The sequence below is a fragment of the Panthera pardus genome, unplaced genomic scaffold (assembly GCF_024362965.1).
Source record: "Panthera pardus isolate Hobbes unplaced genomic scaffold, ASM2436296v1 HiC_scaffold_27, whole genome shotgun sequence".
NCBI classification, from domain to species: Eukaryota; Metazoa; Chordata; class Mammalia; order Carnivora; family Felidae; genus Panthera; species Panthera pardus.
In genome coordinates, this window is record NW_026526843.1 from 3282314 (window position 1) to 3294501 (window position 12188).

Here is a 12188-nt window from a genome sequence, read left to right on the forward strand (position 1 = left end):
GCTGTTCCTCCTAGATCAGGGTAATTATGGAGAGGAATAAAAAAGAACAGATTAGAAAATAGCTTGCCAGTAGAACCACTCTATTTGTATGAGATGATATTTAAATCAGCATTTGAAAACAGTACGTAGTTATGACTTACTTGTTTCCTGCTCAGACTTTATGCCAAGTTCTGAGGCAAATCAGCATTTAGCATTCATCTCAGGTGGAGAGCCTGGTCCCTGTGGCTTGTCACACAAGCCTCTTAAAAGCTGTATCTTGCCAGATACAAAGGCCACTCGTCTTGGGAATGCCCTTGACATTAAATAAGTTGCATGATCCCCAGGAACTAATTTTGGGGAAAGATGACATATTCTCAACTTGGTATCTTCCCTTCTCAGTGAACACAACCAAGCATCTTCTGAAATTTTACCTCCTTTCTCCTACTTCCTTGATCGACTAAAGGAACAAAGATGTCTTTGTTAACATCAACCCTGATCTGAAATAAAATTCCATGAAAATGTCTCCACTCTTCATCCAATTGTGTACTTGCACACAGTTCTCTACCTGGAATAGGGCCCAGCATATAAAAGCCACTCAGTAAATATTTGTTCTTATTTACTTAGTGTTCGCTGTAAGCAGCCACTCTTTCATAGCACTCAGCATAATTGCAAATAATTAGTTGTATAGTTATTTGCTTAATGACTATCTTCCTCACTAGCCTGTGAGGGTCACAGGCCAGGATCTGAGCCAGTATTATTCACAGCTGTTCTCTTAATGCCTCCCACAATGCTTCATACTTATTAAGACTAAATAAATATTGACTGAACAAAAGACCACCATGTACTAAGCACTATTTATTCAATTTCTCACTTAATCCCAAAACAACCTGTATACTTTGTATTATTATTTCTATTTTATAGGTGAGAAAACTGAGGCTCAAAGAGCTGCCATAACTTGCCAAAGGTCAAATCCAGGAATATAAGTGTGTGCTATTCACAATTATGTTACCCTGTTCCCTTCTTTTTATTTTTTTAAGTTTATTTATTTTGAGAGAGAGAGAGAGAGAAAGAGAGAGAGCGAGCATGAGAGGGGGAAGGGCAGAGAGAGAGGGGGAAAGAGAGAATCCCAAGTAGGTCCCACACTGTCAGTGCAGAGCCCGACATGGGGCTCGATCCTGCAAACTGTGAGATCATGACCTGAGCCCAAATCAAGAGTCAGACACTTAACTGATGAGCCACCCAGGTGCCCCTTGTCCCCTTCTTTTTAAGTCCTGTTCTACTACTGACAGCTGCAACCTGGGAAGTTTTCCTCACTTTACTGAGCTTCAGTTTTCTTATCTATAAACAAAGGAGAAAATGATATTTATTTTACAGATTTGCTGTGAAGTTTTCTCGAGGTTATATATGTAAAGCACTTGTTTATAGCCATTGGCATATATTCAATATTTAATAAAATTTGCTACTCCTGTACTGTTGTCACTGAATCAGATATACGGGAAAAAGTGATTGTAGCTTGGGAATGCCACCTGCTGAAACCTGCCCACCCTCCCAAAATAGTATATCCCATCTCAGCAGTTGTACATATCTATAATGGCTTTCTGTGCCACTCTCATCAGCCCCCTCACTCACCACATTCCATAAAACAGCTTGCATATGAAAGTTGCTTTTGCTTAAAATTCAAATGTAGAAAAAGCAAAATATTTTAAGATTAATTCTGTAACACAAGCAGTTGCTCAATGTGAGATACTGTAACCTACATGACTTAAATGGAATAGCTCACATTATCAAGGAAATTGATGATGGGAAAAAATCAAAACTGTCTCCTACCCCATTACAAGAGGGAATTTCATGGATTTTTATTTCCATAGATAATAAATGCATGTCAGGAAGTAGAGCAGAAAAAGAAAATTGCAAATTAGGCAGTCTATTCTTTCTGTGTTGCAATACCTAGTCAACATTTACACAATCACTTTATTTGCCACCTTTTAGTCTATTGCTTTCCTGCCATTTCCATTCTTGGTAGAAGACTCTAGACATACTTTGTCATGGAATACTACAAGCGTCCAACATTCTGAACCACAGTGGTTCAGGAACACCTAGTTACTGTGATGCAGGATGAGTAGCTACATTGGTTCTTAAGCATGGCTACATAAGTGGAATCATTTGTGGTGTGCTCTGTACCCTGAGGAAGCTCTGTTCACTTTACTAGAGACAGAAGGTAACCTTAACTCGGGGGGCATTTTGACCTGAGAGCCAGAATGTAGAAGTTAAGTCCTGAATAAGCACTTATATTTATTCTTAGTCATCAGATAAATCAATTCTGATTTAAATGAATAACACTGATGCTGGCCCTCGCCCCCATTTCCATTCTGATTCAGTTGATTCTGGACACTGATTCTGGAGCGACTTTGCCTGGGTTTGGAACTTACCTCCTGTATTTACTATTTGGACAAATTGCTTAGCTTCTCTACATTTAAGTTTCCTTATCAGTAAAATGAGGATAATCCTAGATTTTCTGTGAGAATTAAATAAGCTGACACATTTGGAATATTTATAACGGTGTCTGGCATGAAGTAGATGTTCTACAGTATTAGCTAGAAGTGGTAGTAGTAATAAGGTATTTTAATTATTATACTTTGGGGTCACAGAAGGGAAAGGAAGACCTGTAGAGTTTGCAACCCCATGTGAATGGCCATGCTGACATGGTGGCAGAGGTATTCTGTGTTTGAAATTTATGAAAATGAAATCTCTTCACTGTGAGGTACTACTTTGAGGCTAAGTCAAATAATAGAAGGTTGAGTTCCATCTAGAATTTGTCTTGATCTAATATATGGAAAAGTAAAACTCTAAATGTAACACCTGTAGGAAAACAACCCTATTTCTTTGTACCACACAGTGAACTCTCATTGCTAGTTTCCCCTGGCTTAAAAAAATTCTAATGATAGGACTTAGAAAAATCAAAACTCATGTTAATCTTCAAATGAACAGCAATTTTGGGATCGTGGGGGCTCTTGTCCTACTTGCCACCATTCTGTGGCAAGGAGGGAACAACCATTCAATTTGTGAGAGAGGACAGACAGGAGTACTAAAGAAACTTCCCGGGGCTTTCACCCATGCCTACTTGTTCCTGGGCACAGGAGAATTAATTTATTTGATTACTAAGATTAGAATAAAAATAAGTGTTCATGTAGGGCTCAACTTTTCCATCTTGGCTCTCAGGACAAAATGCCCTTGTGTTAAGATGATCTTCTATCTCTTATAAACCGAGCAGAGCTTAGTTAGGGCACAGGTGCTGTTTTCCAGTGGTATGCCCACAGACCCACCTTGTTCTTAATTTGTAGCTTCCACTGAATTGTGACACAGGCCATCACTCTCAATGACAGTGGCTGGGGAAGTAATCTGCTCTGAGGATTCAATCTGCCCCATAGGCGGACATCAAAGCAAACATTTGGAGTTGGAGATGGTAGGGAGCCTCATTAGGCCTTAGGCTTAAGCCATGTTCTTCATCCAGTTTTACTTATAATAAAGCTGATACAACATTTTATTCCTCACATGCCTTTCTGTGTTTGTTTTCAGTTTGATTCAGAACTGGAAGGAGAAAAGCCCTCACACTCTCAAACCCTAACAAGCAGAAGCAGTAACTATAAAAGTAAAAGAAGTAAAAATCTGACAGTTTTCAAAATACTTTCATTTAACAGATGTGGAAAGTGAGGTTTAAAAGAAAAGGCTTCTGTGATTTACCCAGGATCAAAATACTACTAAAGTGGCATGCCCAGTACTAAAATTACAATCTTTAGTATTCTTTTCACTACATGCCTGAGTATGTTCCTTTCTGTTATTAAGGCCAAGGAGGCCCATACAGACCCCAGGATCAAGGACAGTTGCTTTGGTAATGTTACCATTCTAACAGGAGAGGAAAACAACCTCCTCAAATCTTAAGAATCCTCTCACTCTGAAATTGAGCTATACCGATGTAAAACTGACTTTTTTCAGACAAGTCCTTACCTTGAAATCAAGATATTGAAAGAGATCCTTGAAATCAAGATATTGAAAGAGATACTTCAGAAAAAACTATATAACAATGTTTAAATCATAGATAAATATTATACATTTTTTTCCCATTTGGATAGAGTTTCCATAAGGGTGGGCTGGGATAGGGGACACAAACTGTCCCCTGCCAAGTAAGCAAAGGTCACAAAGATCTTATTCTATGATGTTCTGAGCTGCTAGAGTCCAGCTCTACAGAGGCAATTTCCTCATAGGTGTTTCCCAGTCTCAAACTTCTTTTGTAGCTTGAGATCAAAGGGCCCTCCCCTGTGTAGCAGGTAGAATAAGTATGGGATGTCATATACCACTGGGTTAGCTTGCTACAAATCCCGTAATACTATTAGCATGGGGGTAGCCAGCTCCTCTAAGGTTATAGATGCGCTTTCTGCAGTACAGATGAATCAACTGCATGCCACAGTCCTAACCAATTTGAAATGATTATATGGCTCTGGTAGTTCTGGTTCTGCCACTAATTAACCATATGACTTTATTTTATTTTGAGTTTATTTATTTATTTTGAGAGAGACAGAGACAGTGCAAGTGGTGGAGGGGCAGAGAGAGAGGGAGAGAGAGAGAATCCCAAGCAGGCCTCACACTGCCAGCACAGAGCCCTATGCAGGGCTTGAACGTACAAAACTGTGAGATCATGACCTGAGTTCAAACCAAGAGTTCGATGCTCAACCGACTGAGCCACCAGGCACCCCACTCTGTGACATTAGATACACCTCTTCTCTCGGTCTCTGCTTCTTCCTTTGTGAAAATTATGGAGTTAGGCAAGGTTGCCTCCAACTCTAAAATGCTGTGATTCGGGGCGCCTGGGTGGCTCAGTCGGTTGAGCGGCCGACTTCGGCTCGGGTCATGATCTCACGGTCCGTGAGTTCGAGCCCCGTGTCGGGCTCTGTGCTGACAGCTCAGAGCCTGGAGCCTGTTTCGGATTCTGTGTCTCCCTCTCTCTGACCCTCCCCCGTTCATGCTCTGTCTCTCTCTGTCTCAAAAATAAATAAAAACGTTAAAAAAATTTAAAAAAAAATAATAAAAAAAAAATAAAATGCTGTGATTCAACATCCGCCAATAGCCTATTACCAACACATGAGGCTGACTCACACTTGGTGTCTGCCAAGAGAAGTACTAAAAGCTTAGATACAATAAAGTCACAAAATCATTCCAAAGCCATTCTCACGGTGGGGTCAACTTAAGACAGATATATTTGCGTTTTTCTATCCTGCCTCATTTGTACCACTTTCAATCTCCCATACCCGTGACAATCCATGAAGATAAACATTTCACAATGAGTTTCTATCAATGTGAGAGAGACAGAAGTCAGCTTACTTTTGGGATCCTCTAGTTATCAACATATGGTTTTATTTCTTGAAGTTGTAATCAGATAAAAATGTCCAATGGACTAAAGAAACTGAGTAGGGTTGTTAGTCTTTTTTTCTTATTTTAATTCCATTTGAAGGAATAATAGGCTCTTCTTGCTTTTGGAAATATAATAATTCAGCTGACATGCTAGAAATACCAAACATGAAGATATAAAATGGTGGCATTTTCTCTCTTTAAAAACAATCAATGCTTTCATTTGTGGACTTCAAAGTACATGTGAAATAAAAGTCTCAGCCCTGTGAGGCTGAGGTAAATCAAAAGGCTGTTAAGTGTCATAGAAAAGTTTTCTGGTTCATTGCCCCTCTTCTAGGTAAGAAAGGAAACAAAAGTACTCCCAAACAGATGAGTGCTTATCTCACTTTTATATTTCTCTCTCAAACAGGCTTAAGCAACTTCCCCGTAACAATTCATTCCAATATAATTCTTCCTTATGTCTGACTTGGTGCTGCACAGGCCCACTTCGTCCTATTAATCTCGCCTTGGCAGTGCTAGAACTCTTCACTGTCTTTATTGTCAAGTCTCACTTTGACTTCCAGAAATTCTAAAGGAATACTTGGAAAATGAGTTAGGGGTCTATGATCAAGTTTAGATACTATCTGGAGGTCCTTATCATAACATTCCTGGAGATGCTAGTCCACCTTAGTCAAAATCATTTCTCCTCTCTGGTTATTAGCACTTCATCTCTAAAATGAAACAAATATGAAAATATATTAATGAAAGAAAGAATTGCCATACTGATGCAAATTATTATTGAACAGAAGGGTCTTCCTGGAGATCGTTAACTCTTGGAGTTGGGATTCAGACGTTATTGCAAATGGAAAATGGTTGAGGATGCCTCTTTCTATACTGAGCTATTCATCACTCACATGAACTTTGAGAATAATACTACTCAGTACTGGGCATCATGTATTTAAGTGCAAACCTATCTTTCAGTACAGACCTATGAGAGAAGACAATGGAAACAGGAGTATGTCCACATCTGCATCATCACTCTGGTATCATAATTATCCCCAGGTTAGTTGCCTACTCTTCCAGAGAGCTGACATTTTCTTTTGAATACTAATGTGTCATGAGGTTGCTTAAAACAATGCATTCAATTTTAGTCATCATCTGATGGCCTTATTTACTCATGGATTCTTCCACTTTAGAGTAAGAGAAGAAGATTGGTATCTCTCCTTCTACAAGTCCAGGTGGATATCAAACAAGAAGGCAGTTGGCATCTTGTGGACAGTCATTATAATTTGATGAGATTTTAACAATCTTCTACTCTTTAGCCATGAAGTATCATCTGAATAAGTCATGAAGTATCATCTGAATAAGTGGACTCACTGCAATTTCAGAAAATTTGTGCTACTGCACCATTACTCAGGAAACATTTCTACAAGGAAAAGGTAAAATTTGAGAGCAAACACACTCTAAAGAATGCTGAGATCGCCTTAAGATAAAAGCTGCAAAGCAGCCAGATCTACAAAGGAAGGGTTTGTGGTCAAATACTGAAGTGTTATCTAATCCAGATTACTGATCTACTTCACTGAGGAGTTGGGACAGGACACCCAAACTCTACCTCTGAGTTGTCCTTGGGCACTCATGAAATTTCACCTGGTAAAGAGGCAAGGATTCCATTAGGGCCAGGTATTCTTTTCACAAGCACCTGGATCTGATGTGTGGCTTATCTAAGGATATAATCTTACAAATGTTTGGAGTTTGACCTTTAGGGTCAAGTGAGGAAGTCAATTGATCAATATGAGATACCAAGTGTCCAGTTTTATTTTATTTTTTTAAATTTATTTATTTATTGAGAGAGACACAGTGTGCGTGCACACACACACACACACACACACACACACACACACACATGGTGGGGGGAGCAAGGGAGAGACTTTTATGCAGGCTCCACACTCAGAGCAGAGCCTGATGCAGGGCTGGATCTCACAAACCATGATATATGCATGACCTGTGCTGAAATCAAGAGTCGGATACTTAACCAACTGAGCCACCCAGGCACCCCAAAAGTGCCCAGTTTTATACACAGCTCTACTCTGGCAGTGATAAGAGAATAATAGAAAATATTAAGGCCAGGGTAAAGCAATTATTCATCCAGATACATGATCAATCAATAAATATTTCTTGAGCATCTATTGTGTGCAAGACACTGTATCTTTGCTAAAAGCCATTTTAGCAGGAGTCAGGGGCCCTTCCAATAATGGGTTAATGACTGAGTTAAAAGGCTAAGACATATTTACATGAACAGATAACAACAAGGTAATCTATAACCAGTGTCAAATGAGTCATATGAATATGACCACCAAGGGGATTCACAGGTACAAATGAGCAATTCTAACTGATGATCCAGAAAGCCTCCTGGAGACGGTTGGATTTGTAGCAGGTACTTTTAGTTGGACAGGATTTTGACAAGTTAAAGGAGATAGAGCACACTAGACAAAAAAAAAAAAAAAATGGCATGAGCCAGGTACTAAGTAGGTGGGTGCAATGCTGGTCTTATAGCAGATTACCTTGGCTGAACTAGAAGACTTGTTTTATAGAGTAGCAGGGGAAAAAAAGCTGAAGAGACCATGGGATCTCAGAGTTTAGAGGGATCCTAGAAATGATCAAATCTGCTCACCTTACTCTCACACAAACACAGATTTCCTTAGTGTGCCACCAATGTTTAACATATATTTTAGTAATGGGTCCGGATTCCTAATATCTACAGGCATAACTGTGGCATAAGAGTTAGAGAGAGGCTTCAGAGTTAGAGGCCTGCCTAAACCACTTGCTAGGTGTTCATCCTTAGGTTAGTTTATCAAACCTTTATTTCTTCACCTATAAATGTGGATGATAGTATACTCACTGAAAGTGGAGGTAGGGAGAGAAAGGAGAAAGAATGCTTGAAGGAGACAGAAAAGGATGAGGAATCTGTAAAGTGCATTGCCAAGGAAAGCAGAAGTAGAGAGAATTCAAGGTAGGGAAGGTTGTTAACAGCATCAAATGAACCAAACAGGTCAAAGTGGTTGAGACCAGCCAAAAGTCCAGGGACTTTGACAATTTGGAGGTCACTTGTGACCTTTAATAAATCAATTTTAGTATAAAAGGAGAGAGGCAAATTGTAGAAAAGGATGAAATAAGAGGGATGGGAAAGGAAGAAAACCAGAATGGGTAGTGAGGAACTAGAACTGCAGTCAAAGACCCCTCCTCATTTGCAGTGACAGGAGAGTGAGAAAGATGGCTTTGATTCAAAGGGGTCACGTGGTTCAGTGATATAATGGCTGGATGTGTAGCTCAGCTTAGAATTGAAATGACTGGTAGTTCTGTTAAGGACTTCCAACCCTAGCCTTCCTCCTTGCTGAGATGCAGGGAACAGTGACAAAGGACAAAAATACAATTACAAAGCAATCTACCCATTTATAATGCTGTAAGGTTGCCAGCTGAGCAATTATAAGAGCTTCCCCATATAGTAAAACCTCATTAATTTGGACTTCACCTTTTTGGAATTTGTGGCAATTTAACCTGGGCTGGAGTCACAAAGAAAGGGTACTACTTACAAAGAAAGGGTTCACTAAGCAAAACAGTGAAAAAGATTGCAAGAGAGCTAATTTAGCCTGCCAGGGCCTATTTCACCTATTTAACGAAAATAGTCTTTTTTTTTTTTTTAAGAACCTCAGCATATTCATTATTTGAATGCAAATTGATTCTGCTAATTGTAGATTAGTATAATCTATTGCTAAAATCCTATATCTGCAACAGTTACTTTGCTCTCACTGAATATGCTCATTAGAAATAAAACTGCAATTCTTTAAAGTTACTTCACAATTCCAATGAATTCATACCCCTTTCCCCACTCTCATGAATTAACTACAGTTCGGGAGGTATTACTCTAAACTAGCACATCACTTATTAAGAACACAGTGGAAAAACTAATAAGTGATCAAAAAAGGCCTCAGAGCAGCCAAAATAGATTTCCTAAAGTTGATGCCCTAAATCCTTTAACTCTTTCCATAGCAGGTTCTCTTATAGCTGATTTAACATACAGATCTGACATACCAACTTGGAGATAACTGGCTTTTTTTAATGTTTTATTATTTTTTAAATGTATTTTTGATAGACTGCAAGCAGGGGAGGGCCAGAGAGAGAGGGAAGACAGAGGATCTGAAGCGGGCTCTGCGCTGACAGCAGCGAGCCCCACATGGGGCTTGAACTTACAAACTGTGAGATCATAACCTGAGCAGGAGTTGTATACTCAACCAACTGAGCTACCCAGGTGCCCCTGGGTTTTTTGTTTTTTAGTGTTTGTAACTGATTAGAAGGAGAAAAAGGGCTGCTGCATGAAGGGACACTGAGAGAAACCAGAAGTGACTGCAGACTGCAGAAAGGAGACAGGACATGTATAAAATATGGCTGTAATAACTAAAAAGCTACCAGACTGTAGGACATTTTATTGTAGAGATAAAAGGCCTATATTCCTTAGTAAACCCTGAAAACTATAATACAGTATTATAGTGCAGTACAATAACTAATATCTGGAATTATGCCTCTAAATGATCAGAGTTGAATACATTCCTTAAAAAGGCAGATACATTTACACACACACACACACACACACACACACACACACACACACACACAATTTGTATCCATAATGGTTAACCTAAAAATGTGAAATGTGTTGATACTCAAACAGGTAAAGTTCATAATATTATCATATAATAATAATGATAACAAAATAGCAACATTTATTAAGTGATTACTGTGTGCAGACATCATGCTAAGCACTTTACCTTATATAATTGTGTTTAAATCCTAATAGGTGGGTTTTAGTACCATTTCTACTTTACAATTGAAGTGAAACTCAGAGAGGTTAAGGAACCACCCCCCCAGGCCACAAACAGAAATAGAGCTGGGATTAGAACTCACACCAGTTCTTTAGCTATAAACTATGCTTTTCCAATGTTCCAGAAAATACAGCTGTCTAAAAATCACTCTTCTTGAGAGCTCCAGAGAGCTGTGTTTTACTGTGTTTTTGTTTTCCAGATTTGTATTTGACAAATACCTTGATTTATAAGCGAAAAGACTTATAATCTTAGAATCAGATATGATCTTATATGTTTGTAAACATGCTCCATGTTACAAGGTGAATATAAAATAGTAAAAAAAACCAAAAAACAAAAACAGAACAAAACAAAACACCGTGAACGTGTCTATTAGGCTAATCCCCAATCTCAGATCAGTTTCCACACACTGTGGATACTGTTTTCAAATGAATAGCCAAGCAACAAAGAGATACAATTTTAAAGTATCAAATGATCAGTTAAAAATTGGTTCTCCTGTTGCTTCCCCGCTCGTTTTGGAGAAATTTAACCTGAGAATAGGCTAATGGAACATGAAGGTAAAGGAGGATTGCAGGGGAGGATAAAAACTCAGTTGACTATTATAAACGATTTAGGGCAATCAGCTCGTCACCTGTTCTAAGAGAACTATGAGGGCATAAAACACATGTGGGCATATTGTGTACTGGGGGAAACAAGGCTGGGGTGGGGAGATGCAAATATATGCAGTTATCTGCATTACAGGTAAAAGTGAGGGTAGCCCACCACATGGACACGCAAAGAAAAATATACAGTGAAAGCATTCACTCATGAAATCCTTCTACTTAAATCAATGTTTTTTACTCATCTTTTTTTTGTGTGTCAAGCCTACCCATTCAAGGGTCAGCTACAAAGGTCACTTCTGCTGTGAAGTGTTCCACAATGCCCAAGGCTGAATTATACTCTTCCCTATTTGTGCTCCCATAGGGTTTTTTCCCCTGTTTTCCACAGTTAGCCACATCACCAATGATACTCTATCTCATTATTAGTTATTCTTGTATGTGCTTTCCCCCCACTCTACCCCACCGTGAGTTCACTGAGGGCAGGGGACTCTTTCTCATTTCTGTGGTTCTACAAATCCCAGCGAAGTGTCAATCACATACTAGGCTCTGGGAAAATGCTGACTCAATAGCACTGGCTTAAGACAGTGCATTATTGCCTAGCTTACCTGAAGGAGCATTTGTTCTCTTTCTTTTCTTGCTTGACTCCCCTCCATTCTCAATGAGGCCTTCTGTGACCAGAGGGCCACTGGCACTACCAAACTGCAGGGGCTCGTTGTTGTTGGCAGGGTCAAAGGGCAGCTGGTTCAATCCTAAAGAAGAAAAAGAAAGCCAAAATCCAGACTCCATTAAGGACTGGGATGTCTCTAGATTGTATTATATGAGCCACTAGAGGAAAACTCTCTAAATCTTAAGAAACTAGGAATAATAGGTGAATTCCTTAAAACCAGTTGCCTTCTGTAATTTTTCCAGATTTTGTTGACAAGTACAGAATTAAAACATAGGGTCTTGTAAGACTGTCACTCAGTCTTATAAGAAGATCCCTGACGTTTCTGGGAAATTAGCATTTTTGGCCACAAGCTATCAAATTATCTTCTACCTCCTTCCTTAAAAGAGATAAGATCTTCTTTAAATGTGGCTATGGCTAAACCCACCGTTCCTTTGAAAAAGCTTGGTTATGTATTCCTCAGACTGTCCCTTGACATTTTTCCATTCTTTCACTGCAAGGTGATGCAGATATCATTAGAGCATCCTGGCATCAAAGTCACTGCCAACGATAACAGAGGTTTCTACAAAAGAAACCCACAATTCTGTGGCAAATGAGAGAAGGAAACAAAGATACAGAACTTGCAATGAGATTAGTTAGTAGTTGGAGTGCTGGGGAGTAATGACCCGGGTTTGGCTAGTGCTACTTCTA

At 39.2% G+C, this 12188-nt stretch overlaps 1 protein-coding gene across 10 annotated transcripts in view; it reads right to left on the reverse strand.

Moving 5' to 3' along the window:
* The window catches only part of ENOX2 (ecto-NOX disulfide-thiol exchanger 2), a 259494-nt gene that overhangs the window by 144373 nt on the left and 102933 nt on the right, over positions 1-12188 (reverse strand). For 8 of the 10 annotated variants that reach the window (XM_019427002.2, XM_019426996.2, XM_019426995.2 and 5 more), the window contains one exon: positions 11440-11583. The exons of the other annotated variants lie outside the window; for them this stretch is intronic. Coding sequence is in view for 3 of the 8 variants with exons in the window: in XM_019426993.2 (XP_019282538.1) it covers positions 11440-11583 (144 nt within the window). In the remaining 5 variants the exon portion in view is untranslated. The remainder of the gene's footprint in view (positions 1-11439; positions 11584-12188) is intronic. 10 annotated transcript variants of the gene reach the window in all.